Raw genomic sequence first — 20,036 nt, 5'->3', positions numbered from 1 at the left:
CCCCCCCCACCAGGAGCCAGGTCTCACGACTGTTTGCTCTACACCTTGGAGGCGTTTTAGTTCCCCTCCGGGACGTGTGTGCTGTGCTACCTGGAAGCTGTAGAGAACAGCAATGTTGATTTCCACCAGTGCTTGGTCCTTCCACAGGGAGGACGTCTTCCTCATGTCCAAGTTCATGTTCTTGGCCACTTCCTGGAAGAGGAAGGAAACACAGACTCACAGGCCGGGGCACCCGTGGAGAGACAGGGCTAGCTGGTGGTCACTGATGAATTTCTTAACGAATTAGTCAACTCATTGCCGGACTGATGAACTCATTCATAAGATTTTTTTTTTTTTTTTTTTTAATGGAGAACCGACTGGTAGCAGGAAACTAGAGAGACGTGGACGGCCCTTTTATTTCTGAGTTTCCTTTCTTTCTTTTTTATGTATTTATTATTTTATTTTATTTGAACTTTTTTAATGTTTATTTTTGAGAGAGAGAGACAGACAGAATGTAAGTGGAGGAGGGGCAGAGAGAGAGGGGGAGACACAGCATCCAAAGCAGGCTCCAGGCTCCGAGCTGGCAGCACAGAGCCCAACGTGGGACTCGAACTCATGAACCGCGAAATCGTGACCTGAGCCGAAGTGGGACGCTTGACTGAGCCACCCAGCCACCCCTCTGAGTTTACTTTCTAGTGGGGGAGAGAGACATTTACTATTTAGGGAGGAAATAAGACAAGGATATGAGATGAAGAGGAATACGGGGGCCGGATTTAGCCAGGACGGTCAGGGAGGACCGACTGTGGAGGTGGCATACCAGGTGGGACCAAAATAATGAGAAGCAAGACATCTTCAGATCTACGGAGGAAGGTTGTAGACAGAGAGGACAGTATGTGCAAAGACCCTGTGGTGGGATCAGGCTTCCACCATCTGAGATACAGAAAGAAGGCTGGTGTATTGAGGGGTGGGTAGTGAGCCAGGGGAGTTGGTGGGAGATAAAGGCAGGACTGGATCATGCAGAATCTGGGATGAGCCCAGGAGTCAAGATTTTATTCCCAATACTGTAGCGTGGAAGGAGTCTTTGGAGGGTTTTAAGCAGAAGAGTGGGTCTGAGAGTGACATCATCTGCCTTCTAGACGGAAAAGCTTTCCACTGATCCTGCTCCACGCCTGGGGTAGCCACACTTGGGATCCAGATCATGGATCCGCTTTGACCTCAGGCGGACACCTGTCTGACTCCATCTAACAAATGAGGAAACTGAGGCTCAGAGAGGTCCAGAGAGCCAGCTGGCCTCAGAGCCGGAGCCCAGGCAGACGCATAACATCCAAGGACCCGAGAGCTGCCGCCATAGCCGGCCGACTCCTTTGGCAAAACTATCGGAAAAAAACAAAACAAAAACCTCCTGACATTTATGTTATGACTCAGGAGCTGATGTCAGGAGTGGGAAACACCCAACAGCAAATTCATTAATTAGAGCCTTGCTGTTCCTTGCTCTGTCAATTCCAGTCACTTGTGGGAGCCCAGGTCTCATTACGGGGCTAGCACACGACAGTTTCTCAGGTCTGGGTAAACTGCTTCCCAGCCCTGCTCTCAACATTCGTACATAACAGCCGTCGGGCCTGGAGGGCTGGAGTGGGAGAGGATCTCATCTGAGTTACTCGGGAACAACTCTCTGCAATCAAAACATAAGCAGGAATCATGAAAGCAGATCTCATATTAATTCATTCTTTGAGGCCGAGGCGTTGGGTTCCTCTGTGGTCCTTGGATAGTGACACACACACACACACACACACACACACACACACACACACGGAAAGAACGAAATTCGCTGCTTTACATAAATACATAAAAAACTCGAGTAATTTTGTGAGAGAGGAAAGCATGTGTAGCCATTATGCTGAGACTGTTACTCCTACAGCATTCTTTTGCTTAAAAGAATGGAACGCATTTGCAGGAAAAAAAAAAAAAAGATTATGTGATTTTTAAAAATCCCCAAATATGACTTGAGGCACATCTATGGAAATTGCCTGAAATGTCTCTTCCTTTCCTGCCAGAAGTTTGTACAGATCGGTGGCTGCCCTCTAGAATCTTCTGGGGAGCTCTGAAAAATGCTGGTATCGAGGCCCCATCCTTGAGCACCGATATCTGAATCCCGGTGAGTGGGAATGTGGCAATAATGAAGTTCCCTAGGTGACTCCGGTGTGTGGCAAGGCTGAGGACCCCGGGCTTCGATTTCCAAGCTAATACCTATGGAATTTTTAAAAAACGTTGAGACACAGTTGGCACACAACGTTGTGTGAGTTTAAGGGGTACAAATTCGAGGTGTTGGTTTGATACATTTATGTGTTGCAATATGATTACCACTGCGAGCTAACACCTCTGTCATGTCACATAATTATTATTTCTTTTTCTGTGGTGGGAACAATCAAGATCTAGTCTCTTAGCAACTTTGAAGTGTGCAATTCAGTGGATTGTGGATTATAATTACCCTTCTGTGCCTTAGATTTCCAGAATTTACTTATCTTTACGCTGCAAGTTTGTACTCTTAAACACCTCCTCCCTAACTCCCCCCCCGCCCCACCAGCTCCCGGTGACCAGCGTTCAATTCTCTTTTTTTTTATGAGTCTGGCTTTTTTAGATTCCACATATGAGCGGTATGTATCATATAGTATTTGTCTCTGTCTGACTTAACCCACTTTAGCGTAATGTCTTCAAGGTCCATCCACATGAACGCCCGTGGATTTTAACCACATAAACCTAATTAAGGCTTGATTCCGAGTTCTTTTAAAAAAAACGTTTTAACGTGTATTCATTTTTGAGAGACACAGCGTGAGTGGGGGAGGGGCAGACAGAGGGAGACACAGAATCCGAAACAGGCTCCAGGCTCTGAGCCCGACACAGGGTTCGAATTCACGAACCATGAGATCATGACCTGAGCCGAAGTCAGATGCCCAACCGACCGAGCCACCCAGGCGCCCCTTGATTCTGAGTTCTAATCTTGCCTTATTTACTGTGTGACATAGGCCCAGTGCTTAACCTCTCTGTTTCTCAGTGCCTCCTTTCGAAACAAGACCTACCACAGCAGACAGTTGTTAGGGACAACGGCTGCTGGCAAGACCACAGCTATCCCAATGCATTCTCCAGATCTGAGCTCCGGACTCCACCCCAGCAGCCTTCAGCAGATGAGGATGATTCAGCCAGGAGGGAATCAGATCCTCCAGCCAGAAATGCGGATGCTGGGCAACCACTGCCAACCCCCTTCCCTTGTGTTTCAGAAAAGAGGCAAGAAATGTCCCAGGTTCGTGGGTCTGGGTCGTTTTCAAACCCTTCTAACAAGAGGCCGTGTAGCCGGGTGGTTATGAACTTGGACCTTAAAGCCCGACGGGGTTCATTTCCCAGCTCTGCCACCGTGTGACTTTGAGCTTGTCACTTTAACCCTCCCAAAGGCCTCAGCATCCTCATCTGCGAAATGGGGGTTATCATACCTGGAGGTTGTGCTGAGGTTAACTGAGCACACACACACAAGGTGCCTGGAACAGTGTTTAGCCCGCAGGACATGCGCTGTTCACACTGTGGATGCCCTGGAATTGCCAGGGGCTCCACCGAGGTTGCGGAAGTTTCCACGTTTCCAAGCCCCAAAGCTCAGCTGTGGGGAAGGACTGTGGGGCCCACGCCCTCTGCCCTCTGCTGGCCCATCGCGACGGCGGGGGAGGGACCTCACCTCCAGGATGTTGTATCGAGAGTTGTCACAATAGTCGCGGACGCCAATCTCTGTGCCCATGTACCAGCCGCTGAAGGGACAGGCGGTGAACTCCAGGCCGCCAATCTCCAGCAGCATGTTGGACACAGCGGGGAGGCCATACCACTTCAGGCCCAGATCCTTGAACCACTCAAACCTGTGGAGAGCGACACAGCCCCGCTCACCATGGGGCAGGAGTCTCTCAGGCGGACATGTGGGCAGGACAGCCTTGGTCTGGGGATGCGGAAATGCCAGCAACCTCCCGGGACTTGCTGTGTCAGAACCGGACTCCTGGGCTCTGCTTTAGACCTGTGGGATCCCAGTCTCCACGGCTGGGTCTGATAATATGCATTTTAAACATGTTTCCCAGGTGATTTGGGTGAACATCCGGGCCTGGGAACCAGTGCGCCAGGCTGCTGTTTCTCTCCCAAACCCACCCTGAAAGTTAATCCAGGAGAAAAGGGAGTCTTGCCGAATTCCTTCCTACCTCAGGGCCTTTGCATGGCAGTCCATTCTTCTGGGCTCCTCTCTCTTCCTTCTGTGTCTGTCCAGCCCTTACCCAGACTTAAATTGTCAGCTAAAATGTTGCTTACTCTTGGAAGCCCTTCTCTGATGCCCAGTTTAGATTGGGTCGGGCAACTTTGTCCCTCTGGGCATCATAAAATTTCTTTTCAGCACTTTATTGGAATTAAGAGGTTATCCGGGTAACAGTATGTGCAAATTCTTCTCCTTGAGATCAAAAGTGTCATGGAGGCAGAAACGCAGTCAGCTACAATGGCCGGCCCAGAGCAGGAATAATAAACCGTGTTGAATGAGCGAATGAGTAAGTGAATGCATTAATGAATGTAGGCCAGGCTTCACCAGGGAGACTGGGTGAGTTCCCAGATATTGGGCAGTGTCATGAGCCTCAGGACACTTGGTTCCTCTCCAGGGCTGGGGCTAGGGTGAAATAAATAAGGCACTAGCCCTGGATGCAAAATTTAAGGGTGCACCAACAAAACGAGGAATTGAGTCTAATGCTACTTTTTATTCACATTATATTCTAAATTAACTCAACGTTTTTCAAAAAATCAAAATTATATGGAAAAAAATCCATCATGAGGGATGCCTGGGTGGCTCAGTTGGATGGGCGTCTGACTTCGGCTCAGGTCATGATCTCATGGCTCGTGAGTTCGAGCCCCGTGTCGGGCTCTGTGCTGACGGCTCGGAGCCTGGAGCCTGCTTCGGATTCTGTGCCTCCCTCTCTCTCTGCCCCTCCCCTGCTCACACACTGTCTTTCTCTCCCTCAAAAATAAATAAACGTTAAAAAAAATCCATAGCGAACAAACTATCCCAAATTTAAATAAAGACGGGTCTCACCTTGCACATGCATAACTTACCTTGCTTGCTTCACCTGAATCTCAGCCCTGAACTGGATCCTTTCTTTGACATTTTCAGATAAAAAAATGTAAATTTGGATCCAATTTTTGATATAGAGATTAATTTTGATATGTATATTACATTAAAATAATATTTATCTTGATTATTGAGCTTTGGGGCACCCCTCCCTTACCCTGCCCCTCGATTTTGCCTCCAAGGACAGTGTCTCACTAAGGATCTCCTTCACTCTCAAAGCATGTTTTGTTTTTAATTTTTTTTTTAACATTTATTCATTTTTGAGAGACAGAAACAGAGCATGAGTGGGGGAGGGGCAGAGAGAGAGGGAGACACAGAATCCGAAGCAGGCTCCAGGCTCCGAGCTGTCAGCACAGAGCCCGACGCGGGGCTCGAACCCACGAACCGTGAGATCATGACCTGAGCCGATGTCAGACGCTTAACTGACTGAGCCACCCAGGGGCCCCTCAAAGTGTGAGTTTTGCTGGTGCGCCTGGCGCAGCCCTTGTAGTTCCTTCCTGGCTCCAAATTCCTTTTGGACTTGACCCACATCAGGTCACACAGTTCTAGTGCTCACAACAAGACAAGAGGTGTTTCTGCTTTTCTACCCATAGGGCTGGAAAAAGGGCAAGTTCTGGTTGATTGCTTAGGAGCAGGGGGAGGAGCAAGATTCTGATTCAGAAGAGATGGTGGCCCCCCGGCTGGTCTAGGAGGATTTGCTCATTCCTGGGGAGGCCCGCTCTGCCCAGGCCCAGGAAGGAACCAAGGCCCCCTTTCAGCCTCTGTCTGGGCTGGAGGGAGAGTCAGGGGGTTAGGGGGCCAGGGGGAGGCACTGGGTGAATCCTCCCACCCTCACCCACCCCATGCCAGTCCCTCTTACCTGGGGTGCCTGATGGGCACTTCCAACACCAGCTCTGGGGGGATCTGGAAGAGCTCAGGATCGTTGCCGTTGGCCTGGAGCAGGAGTGGCAGGATATCGAAGCGGCCTCTTGGGGGTTTCCAGCCCTGCTGCACACAGATCTGCAACCGGAAATGGCCACGTCACACCACGGCCACCGCCGACCCGTCCCCAGCCCCTCCAGGTGCTATGGCAATGGGGGGAGGGGCAGAGATCCCAACGCAAGCCTGCCGACAGCACCTTTCTCTGGAGGCTCTGGGCCACGCCATCTCCTCTACAAAGTTCTGACATCACATGTCTGTGTGATGTCTCCCGGTCCACAGGACAGAAGGCAAATCTGTCCTCCTGCACTGTGCTTTGTTATGTTTTCTGAGTTTTTCTTGTGGCCCGGGGACTCCCGGAGGATAAGAGCTGAATCTGATTGTTGAGTCTGTAACGCCCTCGAGCACAGGGTCTGGCATGTCCTACGGAAACTCGCTCTGGAACTGTTTGCATTGAGCACCCTGAGAGGCAAAGAAAGCCTATCATATTTGAGGAGGGCAGAATGATCAGAATTTGTGCATAAATGCATCTGTTAGAGCAGCTGTCCAATCAAAATATAAAGCAAGCCACATAGGGAATTAACACATTCTTCTAGTAGCCACATTAGAAAAAGTAAACAAAAGTCCAAACAGAAATCAGGTGAAATAATTTAAATAGTATATTCATCTTAATAATATTTCAACAATTTCAAAGTTTCAACACTATTTGATTATTAGTTACTAATCATCATAATTATATTAGATTAATAATATCAACTTATTAGTATTGAATTAAAGTATTGCTATCCATATATGAATATATTTGACATTAAAGTTAAATATGAAATATACTTATCCAACAAATGTGTCAAATATATACTGTGTAACATACAATTAAGTGTATTCATCATCATTAATTTGTTAATGATAAATGATTAAATATGTTATTAATATTACCATAATAAAGATATTTAACATTAACATAAAGTTTAATATATTTATTAACTCAATAGGTGTATTAACTATTAATAACTATAATAGATTAGCCTACCGTTATCTATAATATTATTTCAATAGGTAACTGAGATAAAAATTATTAATGAGGTGGTTCCTACTCTCTGTTTTGTTCTCAGTCTTTGAGACCCGGTGTGTGGTTTGCACTTAGGACGCACCTCCATTTGGACTCACCACACTTCCAGGGCTCACTAGCCACATGTGGCCAGCGGCTGCCACACTGGCCAGGGCAGAGTGAGAGGGTTTCGAAAGATACGGTCATGCGGTTATGTTTGGGGTGATTCTTTCTGCTGTGTTAGTAGAAAGAGGAAGCTCGAAATCAGGGGCTTAGGCAAACATGTGCAGTCAGCGAGGTTTCTGGAGACAGAAGGGAAGGAAGGGGCTGTGGCATTTATGTTCTGGTGGCCATGAAGACAAGGTCAGCCAACTATGCAGTTAGCGCTCAGCCAAGTGGAGCCTCGAGTCTGGCTGAGTCTAAACCCGCACAGGTGCAACTCCTGGTCGCCCTGGTTACAGCCCCTTCTTCTCGGTAATAACATTTTAATAAGAAAAGCCGCATGCAAATGAAGTCGCCAGCCAGGGAGTGGAGCGGGGCTTGGTCTGGCCAGCTCAGTCCCGAAGAAGGTCCTGGGGTGGCATTTGAGGAAAGAACAGAGAAGAACCTCGGCCAGGGATGAGCCAGCGATCAGGAAAAGGGGTGCCGGGCTGTGTGCCTGAGATCATTCTAGGCAGGGGTCTGCCCGTGGCGTCTCCCTTGGGCACAGACGCCGGAAGCTACCGTGGCTAACCTGTGCTACCCGTCTGCGTCGCCACCGAATGGGGAGGTGGTGGTGACAACAGCTCCTATCATGAGGGTCGGGTGAGGTAATGGAGGGAAACGCCCAAATGACCAGCTGTAAGGGATCCAGCTGGACTGGGGGCCGCCCAAAGGAGCAGGAGGTCTGCAGAGGAGTAAACGGTACCCCACTGGCTGCTTTCCCTATGATGATAACAGGAAACGAAGAAAAGCCTATTGAAGGCAGTTTGGGGGACTGGGCGGGGTGGGAGGCACACACCTCTGTGAATTCCACATTGGCTGGGTCCCCCAGGATGGAGCCATCAGGCTGCTTGTAGCCGGCATAGCGGATGAGCTGAGAGTTCCAGACTCGGAAATCGTGCTTGCCGTCCGTCCTCTGGGGGAATATGGTGATGGCGGATCTGTGGTGGAGAGAGGGAGATGTGGTATCGGGGCAGGGCCGGCACCTTGTGGGCGTACTGCAAAGGGCGCCATCCAGGCCACCAACAGAGGCTCAGGGTGGATCACCTCTGTGCCAAGGTCCCCAAGGGCCCACGGAGCCGCTGTTGCAAGGGAGGGACCGTGCCCTGTCCCTCCACTGGACCATTGGTCTGAGGAAGGGTGGAATATGGGAGGCCCCACGCTAGCTCGCTTAAGAGTGGAGAATGCTGCTCTAACTGGAGACTCTGAAACACCCTTGACCTGGGCCAGCTTTCCAGGAGTTCTTGGGCAGCTGGTAAGCTCCAGGGAAACAACGGGGGGCCCTCTTTCCCCACAAAGAGTGAATACCACTGATTCCAAATTCCACTCTTTTTAAAAAAATTTTTTTTAAATCTCTATTTATTTTTGAGAGAGAGAGAGAGAGAGAGAGAGAGAGAGAGAGAGTAGGGGAGGAACAGAGAGAGAGGGAGACATAGAATCGAAAGCAGGCTCCAGGCTCTGAGCTGTCAGCACAGAGCCCGACGCGGGGCTCGAACCCACGAACTGCAAGATCATGACCTGAGCCGAAGTTGGACGCTTAACCGACTGAGCCACCCAGGCGCCCCCCAACTTCCACTCTTGCTCTTACTGCCATCCTTACTTATCCCCTACTTGCCCACCCCCACCCCTCCCTGTACCATACCAAAGTCTACAGACATAGGACTAAGAAGAAATCAACTTCCCTTGTACTCACATTCATTTACTCTAAAGGAAAACTGGAGATCGCCACTGGCCTCACCTACCTAAACTGGCAACTGTGAGACCATACACTGTTATTATGTTGCAGGAAGAGTTGTCATTTGTGGAAGGCACCGAGTTGGCGCCCAGCTGGCTCCCCTAAGGGGGAGATCGGGAGTGTTAGGTGTTAATGATGTCTCATCATCAAACTGGGATTTGGGGATCATCAGAAGGACTGAAAGCAACTGAAAGGAGAATGACTTCTTTACAACGTGATTTCAATGTTATTTCATCCCAGGAGTTCCTGCCATCCCGGCTCAACAGTCTCATCAGGGGACTCAATCCCAGGCTATGGGAGACACCACCCTGGCTCGGGTCAACATGAGGGTCACATGGTAGGTCCAACCCATTGCTTGCAGACCTTCTGTACACACCCTGGCCCTGGAACTTTGCTCTGCTACCCATCTTGGCTGGAATCCATCTCTGCTGTCATGTACCCAAGTTCAAGGCCAGAGTCAGATTCACCTCGTCCACAAAGCATCTCCTGTCTCGTCTGTTCCCAGGACTACCTTCCTTCTGAGCCCATGTAGGTCTTGCCGTGTGCACATTACAGTATTGCATTTAATGCTGCAGGGATGGGACGCTGTACCTGGGGCTGAGTCTACAACGGGGGCTGAAGGTAGACGTCGTATAGGGCCAACAGGGCTCTTAACAATCTTGTAGCAAAGGCACCATATTGGAGATGAACACAGAACGAGTCAAACGGTCAGTGTTCCCTCCAGCAGCAAAACACATTGCCGTTTCTTTGGTTGAGCACCAAATACAGGGTGTTTGTGTAATATATGTATTTAAAAAGCATGTTCAGAAATACCAGACTCACACACAGCGTGTGGAATGCTTACTCTCTGTGCGGGAACGGAGACCAACGGAAGAAATAGAACACACTTATGCCTCCTGAACATTATTTTTCCCTCCCTTCTTCTCCCTTGCCTGCCTCCCTCTGTTATGTTTTGATAATTTCTACAGATGGTACACATTCCCTTAAGACCCTCTTCCGTCCAGATTTGTGGTTTAAAACTTGCGGGGGCCCCTGGGGTGGCTCCATCGGTTAAGCGTCTGACTTTGGCTCAGGTCATGATCTTGTGGTCCGTGTGTTTGAGCCCCGCGTGGGGACTCTCGTGTCTCCCTCTCTCTCTGCCCCTCCCTCGCCTCGCAGATTCATTCTCTCTCTCGCTCTCAAAAATAAATACCGAAAACATTTTTAAAAACTTGTGAAAAAAAATGGGGTGCCTGGATCGCTCAGTCACTTGAGTGTCTGACTCTTGATTTCAGCTCAGGTCACTGTTTCATGGTTGTTGGATTGAGCCCTCCATCAGGCTCCATGCTGAGAATGGAGTCTGCTTGGGATTCTCTCTCTCTCTCTCTCTCTCTCTCTCTCTCTCTCTCTCTCTCTCAAATAAAATTTAAAAAAAAGTGTAAAAAAAAGGAATCAGCTGAATATTTCTTAAACAGAAGATCTCAAGAAGATGTTCTCTGAGGGGTGAGGTCTTTCAGGAAAAGATCTAAATACTAATTCCCCGAGCAGGCTCTGGGCTTATATTACAGGCCCTTTTCCTACTGGTAGGCTCAGCTGGGACACTGTTTCCTTCTCAAGGAAGGGACACATCCAGGAAAACCCAAGCTTCATACAAACAAGCCACTATGGGGGTGACGCAGTGCAGCCTGGGGCTTGTGGGAATATCCCTGCAGTGGCCCATGTGGCCCCACCGTGGGGCTGGTCCTCAGCAGCTGGGACAAGGACTGATTGCACGGGATTAACAAGTCTAACCGTCGGGCTGCGGGGCCCCAGCTGTCGCCTTCCAGCTGCAACTTGCCAGTGTGGAAGCCACCAGCTCACATGGTGCCTCCCTGCCTTCGCTTCCTCCCTGGGGCTTTGTTCTTCGGGGCAAGAGGAACCCAAGGTGTGGCTTGGCTTGGCCGAACCTGAAGGAACAGTGCCCCCAGCGGCAGGAAGAGAAACTGTCTTTGAAATGCAGGCAAAAGACGGAGAGCTGGTAAAAGCAGGTCACTGTTGGCAATGGGACTTTCCGAGTCCTGGAAAGGGAAACACCCCTTCCTGCCCCCTCCACAGGTGATACTGAACTGTGAGGGTTGAGCGTGATTTGGGTTGCTGTAGCTCTGCAAGCCACGCAAGAGTCTGTGTCTCCCGGAAGAGACAGGACACGGCAGGTGGGACAAGAAGCCAGGCCCCCTCTCGAGGCTTGGCACGTCTCCCCAAGAGGAGAGGGAGAGCATTTCCTCGGCCGGTGAGCCAACTCCACACCCAAGGGTCGACGCTTTGGGGACATCAGACCCCCTCCCCGGGGCTGGCGGGCTCACCTGAGGTTCCCCTTGTTGGTGGCATACTTGATGTGGTTGCAGATGTAGTTGAACATCCCGTGAGCCGTGGTGCAGTCGCGGGCATCGAACACCTGCGAAGGATGCACGGTGAGAACGGGTGCCTCCTCCTTCCCTCCCCGGCTCCCCCCGTGCAGCCTGCCCACGGGACGAGAACCCGGAGCCCGTGCCACCTGCTGTCCCGCCAGAGTAGGGAGCACTCCCCTCATGTGATCAGGGCTGGGTTTTAAGGTTTCTTTTTCCCATCCTAATAACCACGGTCAGTCAAACCAGGAAGAATCCCCTGAAGGCAGGCCTGGTGTGTACATGAACGTGGTTAAGGGGTGATGAGCAAAGGGGAGACCTGAGTGGGCTGCATGTATTTCCTGCTAGGTTACTAGGGAGGAGGGATTTCAAAACAAAACAAAACAAAGAAAAATCAAACAGAACCCCGCTGACCTTGATAACTATTCTACGTCTGACTTCAAACTATTCCCCAGCGGGGCAGAAATCGTATCAGGGGACACAGAATCTAATGCTGTCAGGGAGTAGGTGGATAATATAAATACGCAGAGAGTAGGTGGAATACAAAAGAGAGTGGTGGGGTCTGTGGTAAACTGGAGAGCATAAGCCTTACCAAGAGACGAGCAAGTTGCTTTTTTTTTTTTTTTTAATTTTTTAACGTTTATTTTTGAGACAGAGAGAGACAGAGCATGAACAGGGGAGGGTCAGAGAGAGAGGGAGACACAGAATCGGAAACAGGCTCCAGGCTCTGAGCTGTCAGCACAGAGCCCGACGCGGGGCTCGAACTCACGGACCGCAAGATCATGACCTGAGCCGAAGTCGGACGCCCAACCGACTGAGCCACCCAGGCGCCCCACAAGTTGCTTTAAAAAAAAAAAACCCGTGTTGGGGCACCTGGGTGGCTCAGTCGGTTGAGCATCTGACTCTTGATTTCGGCTCAGGGCACGATCTCACGGTTCGGTTCGTGAGATCGAGCCCCGCAGGGGGCTCCATGTGCTAACAGTGTAGAGCCTGCTTGGGACAGAGAGCCTGCTCCCTCCCTCTCTCTCTGCCCCTCCCCCACTCATACTCTCTCTCAAAATAAAAATAAGTGAACATTAAAAAAATCCCCAGCATGTCGGCTAAGTGAGACACGACTATGAAGCAGACTGAGTCCCGATCCGAGAATCTGGGACCCCACGCCTACCATCTGGGACTTCGCCATACCCTCCAGGTGGCCTTGGCGAGAGCAGACCCTTTGTACAGCTCCATCCCTCCCTCCCTCCCCACCCACCGAAGAGCCTCACCGCCTACCTGCAGCTTGGACCACTGGATCCTGCCCACGCAGCGGGAGGCGTTCCGCCACGCGTGCTTGGCCCCGTAGATGAGCTCCGTGTCTTTGAGCTGGTAGGTGCCGGTGGTTTCGATCTCTTTGTTCACCTCTTCCAGCCTCTCCGTGTGGGCTTTGGAGCCAAACCTGAGCGAGGAGGGAAGGGACATGGGGGTGTCACCTCTGCTCCCGAGTTACGGGTCAGTGGAAGGAGTGAGCCATTCCGGGAGGCCAGAAGCTGCAGCGAGTCTGGGTCCATATGTGGAGACAGTAGTTCAAGCATAAGCAAACTGCAAACTCCAATGTCCACAAAGGCCCAGCAGGGACTAAACTGGCTGGGTGGAGACTGTGGCCAACAGGCGAGCCCGTGTCTGGCTCAAAGGCCTCCTTTCATGGGACGAGCACTGGGTGTTATATGTAAGTGATGAATCACTAAATTCTATTCTAAACAAACAAACAAACAAACAAACAAATTTGATTAAAATTTGATTAAAAAACAAAACAAAACAAACAAATAAAACCAAAGGTCTCCTTTCAAGAGAAACCGGGTATCGGATTTTTATTTTTAATATATATATATATATATAGAGAGAGAGAGAGAGAGAGAGAGAGTTTATTTTTTAATTTTTTTTTAATTTTTTTTCAACGTTTATTTATTTTTGGGACAGAGAGAGACAGAGCATGAACGGGGGAGGGGCAGAGAGAGAGGGAGACACAGAATTGGAAACAGGCTCCAGGCTCTGAGCCATCAGCCCAGAGCCTGACGCGGGGCTCGAACTCACGGACGGCGAGATCGTGACCTGGCTGAAGTCGGATGCTTAACCGACTGCGCCACCCAGGTGCCCCTATTTTTTTTATTTTTGAGACAGAGAGAGACAGAGCATGAGCAGGGGAGGGGCAGAGAGAGAGGGAGACACAGAATCCGAAGCAGGCTCCAGGCTCTGAGCTGTCAGCACAGAGACCCACGTGGGGCTTGAACTCCCAAACTGTGAGATCATGACCTGAGCCAAAGTCAGACGCTTAACCGACTGAGCCACCCAGGTGCCCCTTTATTTATTTACTTTTAAATATTTTTATTTTAAAGTAATCTCTCCACCCAATACGGGGCTCGAACTCACAACCCCAAGATTAAGAGTCACTCTCTCCACTGACTCAGCCAGCCAGGCACCCCTGGAAATCTGATTTGTAAAGGGGACTCTCCTAATTTTTATTTTTTTTCAACGCTTATTTATTTTTGGGACAGAGAGAGACAGAGCATGAACGGGGGAGGGGCAGAGAGAGAGGGAGACACAGAATCCGAAACAGGCTCCAGGCTCTGAGCCATCAGCCCAGAGCCCGACGCGGGGCTCGAACTCACGGACCGCGAGATCGTGACCTGGCTGAAGTCGGACGCTTAACCGACTGCGCCACACAGGCGCCCCATAATTTTTAAATGATGACAAGGAATTCAAAGTTTAGAAAGCTGAAAAAATTATTGTAAAAAATTTGGGGCTTACAAAAAGGTATCAAAAACAATATGATGAATACTCAAGCCCAAGAAATAATAAATGAGGGGCACCTGGCTGGTTCAGTCAGAGGAGCGTATGACTTTTTTTTTTTTTTTCCAACGTTTATTTATTTTTGGGACAGAGAGAGACAGAGCATGAACGGGGGAGGGGCAGAGAGAGAGGGAGACACAGAATCGGAAACAGGCTCCAGGCTCTGAGCCATCAGCCCAGAGCCTGATGCGGGGCTCGAACTCACGGACCGCGAGATCGTGACCTGGCTGAAGTCGGACGCTTAACCGACTGCGCCACCCAGGCGCCCCAAAGAGGAGCGTATGACTTTTAATCTCGGGGTTGTGAGTTTGAGCCCCATGGTAGGTGGAGAGAGTACGTAAATAAATAAAACTTAAAAAAATAATAGAAGAGAAATGATTTTATAATTCCTTGGGGACTATTTTCCCATCATAACCCACTTTCTTCCTGGAAGTGTCTCACGCTTTTCTTCATATGTTTGTCACACGTGTATATATTCCCTAAATCACATGCAATATTGTTCTGTATGTTTAAAAAGCTTACATAAATGATGCTACCCTGAATGCATTCTTGGACAAACTTATCCTTTCTTCCTTTTGCACAGTTTGTTTGTGAGCTTCGTTCCCACAAATGTGCCGAGCGCTAACTCATTCACCTTTTTACAGCTGTGTAATATTCCCTGACTCAGAAAATACCATCACTTACCCATGCATCCTCCCATTGAGGGAGTCGAGGTGGTTTCTGGTTGGCTCTCTCTTTTTAATTTTTTCCCCTATTATAACAATGTTTCGGTGCACATTTTTACGCATACCTTCTGGCGAACACGTGTGAGAGTTTCTTTCGGGCACGTATACCTAGGCATGGAGTTGCTTGAAATATTTCAAATTGAAGCAACACTTTGCAGGCCAGACAAAGACTTTTCTGGGGGCCAGATCTGGCCCTTGGGCCGCTAGTTTTCAACCTGTGTGTGTATGGTGGGCGGAGCCCTTACTGTTGGTTCAACTGTCCGCATTGTTGGAGCCGAAGTCTTTGTCCCTGGTACTCAGGAACTCGCCCTGGGTCCCCGGAGTCAACATACACTTGCCTTTTAATTGATGAGTAGTACTGGTCAATGAACTCTTTGGCGAGAGGGAAGAGCTGTTCTTTTGTGCGGATGTCTTCAGGCCTTCGTATCTGCTGAGAGGGGAGCATGATGGAGCCCATACAGATGTGCTCGGTGCAGCCCATTTCCTGGAGGGAAAAGAGAGATTTGGGCTACCACTTGGAGGCATGTGGGGCGCTGGGGCCATGGATCTGACCTTTGTGGTGGAGTTGACTTGGCCTTTAATTCAGCTTCAAGTCATTGTAGGGTGTGGTCATCAGGCATGGTAAGGAATGATGGGCAGCATTCGAAGGTCCCCAAAGTGTTTGCTCTACCCAACGAGGCGAAGAGGGGCTTTCTGACTGGCACTCCCTGGGAATCAGACTCATTCCTACCGAATCCTCGAGTATTTTCTGAGCCCGTGTTCATCAAGGAAGAACTACTATGGCTGAACACGTCTATGGCACATTGACTGCAAAAAAGGCCGTCCCAATGCCTCCCTTCCCTGCATCCACACCCTTTGCAATGTGACTTTGCAGCAACTGTCATTGAGAAGCGGAACCTCTCCCCTCTCCCCTTGAATGTGAGCTGGTTTTGGCCAATAGAAAATGGCAGAGGTGACACTGTGCCCATCCCATGACTGGGCCTCAAGAGATCAAGCGTGCTTTTGCCCATTTCCTCTGAAAACCTCACAACCACCACGGGAACCAGGCCGCGCTAGCTTGCTGGTGGATGAGAGAAACCACATGAAACAGGTGAGCGATCATGGCCAAGGCCATCCTAGCCAGCCCACCCAGAGCTGACCCTCAGATGACTGCAGATGCTTGAGATCAACTGAGACCAGCAGGACCACCGAGGCAGTCTGTGGACTTTTGAAAAGTGAGTGGTGGCTGTTTCAAGCCACTGCGTGTCAGGGAAATTTGTTACACGGCTATAACTCACCAATACAATGTTCTTCTAAGAAGCTCAATTTCAACAAAAATGTAAAGCAATATGGTGATTTTCTGACTGTTAAAAATATGATAGGGGCACCTGGGTGGCTCAGTCGGTTAAGCGTCCGACTTCGGATCAGGTCATGATTTTGCGATTCATGAGTTCGAGCCCCACGTCAGGCTCCATGCTGACAGCTCACAGCCTGGAGCCTGCTTCATATTCTGTGTCTCCCTCTCTCTCTGCCCCGCCTTGTCTCTCACACCTTGTCTCTCTCGCACCTTGTCTCTCTCTCTTTCTCGAAAATAAATAAAAACATTAAAAAAATTAAAAAAGAAAGTGTTTCCATGAGTGAGTAAGTATCTGCCAGTGATTCTCAAATGGGAGGGGCCTTCCCACCCAGGGGACAGTAAGTAATATCTCGAGACATTTTTGGTGCGGTCACAACTTCAGGGGGGCTACCGACATCTCACGTGTACAGGTCAGGGGTGATGCTAAACGTCCTACAGTGCACGGGGCGGTCCCCACAACAAAGGCTTAGCCAATGCCAAATGTGGTTAATTGTGAGGCTGGGCCACGCCCCGCTGGGGTACTCACCAGTGTGCTCTTAAGGTGAAGGGTGTCAGTGAGGACCACGTCGGTCTCCCAGTTCTTGACCTTGAGGAAGCGGGGGCACTTGGAGGGGCTGCCGTTCTTTGTAGGAGACTGTTTTCCCGAGGCAGGGGGCTGGAGGAGAGATTGGAGGTGCAACATGAGACGGGGCTCGGGGGGCACTCGAAAACTGTCCTCTGGGATTCTTCCTGGAATCTGCCAGAGTTCGATTCTCCCGGGGTGACACGTGCAAGGTGGCTGGGAACCTGGTCCCTCTGCCTATGAAGAAGGAGGCACCATGGAAAAGCCTTTTGGGCTCCGTTCTGGGGAGAGGGGTCAGGAACTCAAAGGTGGTCTCTCTGGTGTCTAACACAGGTCTTAGCATACACCAGGGACTCAATGAATGTTTGTTGAATGAGCAAATGAGCAAGGGACACCATCAGCCTCTCTGAACGGTACTGGCTTTCAGGCCTGAGGAATCACACCCGAAGCTCGGTCAGGTTACTTGGATTTCCGGGCTTTCCTGCTACAGCCCAAACTCACTATTTCCGCGAGTACTGGGGAAACAGAAAAGATTTAATTGGATAGTTTTGAAGCATGAATATTTCCCCAAACTTCAGGTTTCTGCCTCTCAAAAATGCCCAGTGCGTTCCTGCCTCAGGGCCTTTGCACTGACTGCTCCTCTGTCTTGAGCACCTTCAGTCCCCCATTTGTCTTCACTTCTATAAACAAATTGCCCAGTAGGTGGTGGGGGATAAGTCCTGGGCTGACCATCGTGGCCCATCCGCTTGAGACCTCATTACTAAGGATCACATTCTGTCTTGGGTGTTTCTGAGGAACTGTCTTCCTGCTTTTGCACCAGACAAGCATCAGTCAGTCAGCGGCTGTCAGGGAGAGGCAGCAGGCACACCTTGACATGACAGCTGAGTGAGAGAAGGGAGAAGACAAGCCAATGTGGAGTGTCATTCATACCAAAGATCGGAGCACTGGGTAGTGACCTTGTGTCAGGGCATGCTCACGCTCAACTAGTATTTATTGAGGACCTATTATGGGCTAGACACTGTTAGGCACTGGGGACACTGTAATGAGCAAGACAGAGAGTGCCCTCGCCCTTCTGGGACATTACTGTCAGAGAAACGGGGATAAATTATAAGTAAACCAACACCCAAATGATAGAATATCAGTTGGTTGTAAGGGTATATATTGATGACTAAGTGGAGGAGAGAAAGGCAAGTGCAAAGGCCCTGAGGTACAGATGAGCTTGTTAAGTTCCAAGGGCCAGTGAGGAGGCCAGTGTGGCTGGAGTGTGTGAGTACGGTTAGTTCAAGGAGATGAAGTCAGAAAGGAGGCCGAATCGTCATCTCATCAGCTTGAGGGGCTCAGGATGGTGAGGAAGCTGTGAATTCCAATGAACTGGACGAAGTCCGGGAAAGAAATCACGGAGCACACTGAAGGACTGCTACTGGAAACTGGCATTCAATAAGCACTCACTATGTGCCAAGCAAAATCTTATCATGCCCATTTTACAGATGAGGAAACTGCGGCACACAGAGAGGTTAACTAAGTCGTCCAAGGTCACAAAGTTAGTAAACTGGAACCAGGAGTCAAATCCTAGCAGTCTGTCTTTCAAACCATGTCCTGAACTGCTGACTCTCCTGCCTCTTGGCCATTATGCATCATTCATTCATTCATTCATTCAACATGTGTTTATTGAGTATCTCCTATGTTCCAAGCAAGGTAGCAAGGGCCAGGCCTACAGTGACAAACTAGACAGATGTGATCTCTGCCCTCATGGAGGTCATTGTGCAAGATGGGGGTCAGGGGACGGATGACAGTTTACGAGTCATTAAAACCAGGTGCAATGGCTGCCCTAACGTGAGAAGTTGGTTGTGTACAGGGCACTGTGGAAGCCCACAGAAGGGGCACCTAACCCAGAGCATTTGGCTTCTAAGTAGAGGCCTGCAGGACAAGTAGGAATTGATCCGGCAGAGAGAGAAGAGCAAGGTCTTGTGGGCAGAAGGAACAGCTTACGCAAAGGTCCTGAGGTGAGAGGCATACCACAGCCACCTTTCTGGCCAGCAGAATAGAGAAGCTCTGTGCTAAAGCGTCTGTGCCGCCATGTTGGAATCTGGGGCCCAGAGGGTAGGTGAACAGCATGCTAAAGACCTCTCCAGAACCATGCAAGAGTTAGCAGAGAACAAATGGAAGGTGCCATGACTCCACATCTTCCACACCTCCCTGCTGTGGCCAGATCCGGTCATCCCCAGCGATTCCTGTCTCAGTGCTGGGCATCACCATCCAACCACCTGTGCAAGCCACAGTTGGGGCCTGTCCTGGACATCATTCTCTTCATGCCCCGCAGCGTGTGCCTCCTCAGGTCCCACCATTTTAGCTTCTCCACAGCTCTAGAACCCACCGCCTCCTCTCACTTCCCATCGAACTGGCGAGCCCCCTGGCCAGGCCAACATCATCTGTCACCTGGATGAATGCAATCGCCTCCTGAGTGTCAGCCATCACTTCTTGCTGCTGGCATGAGAATCTGCTACCCTTAGGGCACCTGCCAGTGCGGTCATTGGGGTCATTGCCGCAAGTATCACTACAGTCCTGCCACCCCGGGGGCAGGAGAAGATCCTTCTTCCCTTCACTCCCGTTCACATTTTCTGCTTGCTCAGCTCCAAGTTATGGAGCACCCCGGCCACTCTCCCTAAATACTGGGCATCACTCAGCCAGGTTACAAACTCTCTTGACCATCCCTAAGGATGTTCCAGAGGCTGAGGAGTAGCTGGAATCCCAGACGGGGGATAAGAGGCGCCTTGGTGGCATTGGGGTCAGGCCTAGGACCCAGAGAGGGGGTGCGAGGGCAGACGGTGGGGAGCACAGTGAGGCGGGAGGAAGAGGCGTGGGGTGCGGCTGGTGGGGGGGGGGGACAGCGAGCAGCCCTCATCGGCAGGGTGTGGAAGTAGCGAGGTAACAGGCATAATGAAAAAGGCCATCTGTGGAGGCTCCAGATGTGCGAGGGGTGGTCATTTCGAGCCCAGAACCTGGGGGCCCCGGGCGTGGGCCTTGCCCCGCTCCACCCTGGGCTGCGAGGAACGGCACCCCTGAAAGCAAGCATTAGGAGGCCTCTGGCGGGGCTGCTGTACTTGGGGCGCTGATGTTTTAATTAGCCAGCAGTCATATTAGATGACTCAGGAGGGGACAAATGGGGAGATTAATATAGCAGTCAGGGGCCCTGCATGGGGGATGCAAAT

The 20,036-nt window shown here is 50.3% G+C and overlaps 1 protein-coding gene across 3 annotated transcripts in view; it reads right to left on the bottom strand.

The window, feature by feature from the left end:
• Window positions 1-20,036, bottom strand: part of NOS1 (nitric oxide synthase 1) — a 182,141-nt gene that overhangs the window by 39,857 nt on the left and 122,248 nt on the right. For all 3 annotated transcript variants that reach the window (XM_040443771.1, XM_040443770.1, XM_040443772.1), the window contains exons 4-11: window positions 16,792-16,920; window positions 15,268-15,413; window positions 12,651-12,813; window positions 11,337-11,428; window positions 8,080-8,221; window positions 5,973-6,112; window positions 3,701-3,875; window positions 91-192 (exon numbers count right to left, since the gene is read on the bottom strand). In XM_040443771.1, coding sequence (XP_040299705.1) covers window positions 91-192; window positions 3,701-3,875; window positions 5,973-6,112; window positions 8,080-8,221; window positions 11,337-11,428; window positions 12,651-12,813; window positions 15,268-15,413; window positions 16,792-16,920 — 1,089 coding nt within the window. The remainder of the gene's footprint in view (window positions 1-90; window positions 193-3,700; window positions 3,876-5,972; window positions 6,113-8,079; window positions 8,222-11,336; window positions 11,429-12,650; window positions 12,814-15,267; window positions 15,414-16,791; window positions 16,921-20,036) is intronic.

Source organism: Herpailurus yagouaroundi, unplaced genomic scaffold (genome assembly GCF_014898765.1).
Source record: "Herpailurus yagouaroundi ecotype Mexico unplaced genomic scaffold, PumYag 191, whole genome shotgun sequence".
NCBI classification, from domain to species: Eukaryota; Metazoa; Chordata; class Mammalia; order Carnivora; family Felidae; genus Herpailurus; species Herpailurus yagouaroundi.
The sequence above is the reverse complement of the archived record's forward strand: the minus strand, read 5'-3'. Positions and strand labels throughout refer to the sequence as shown.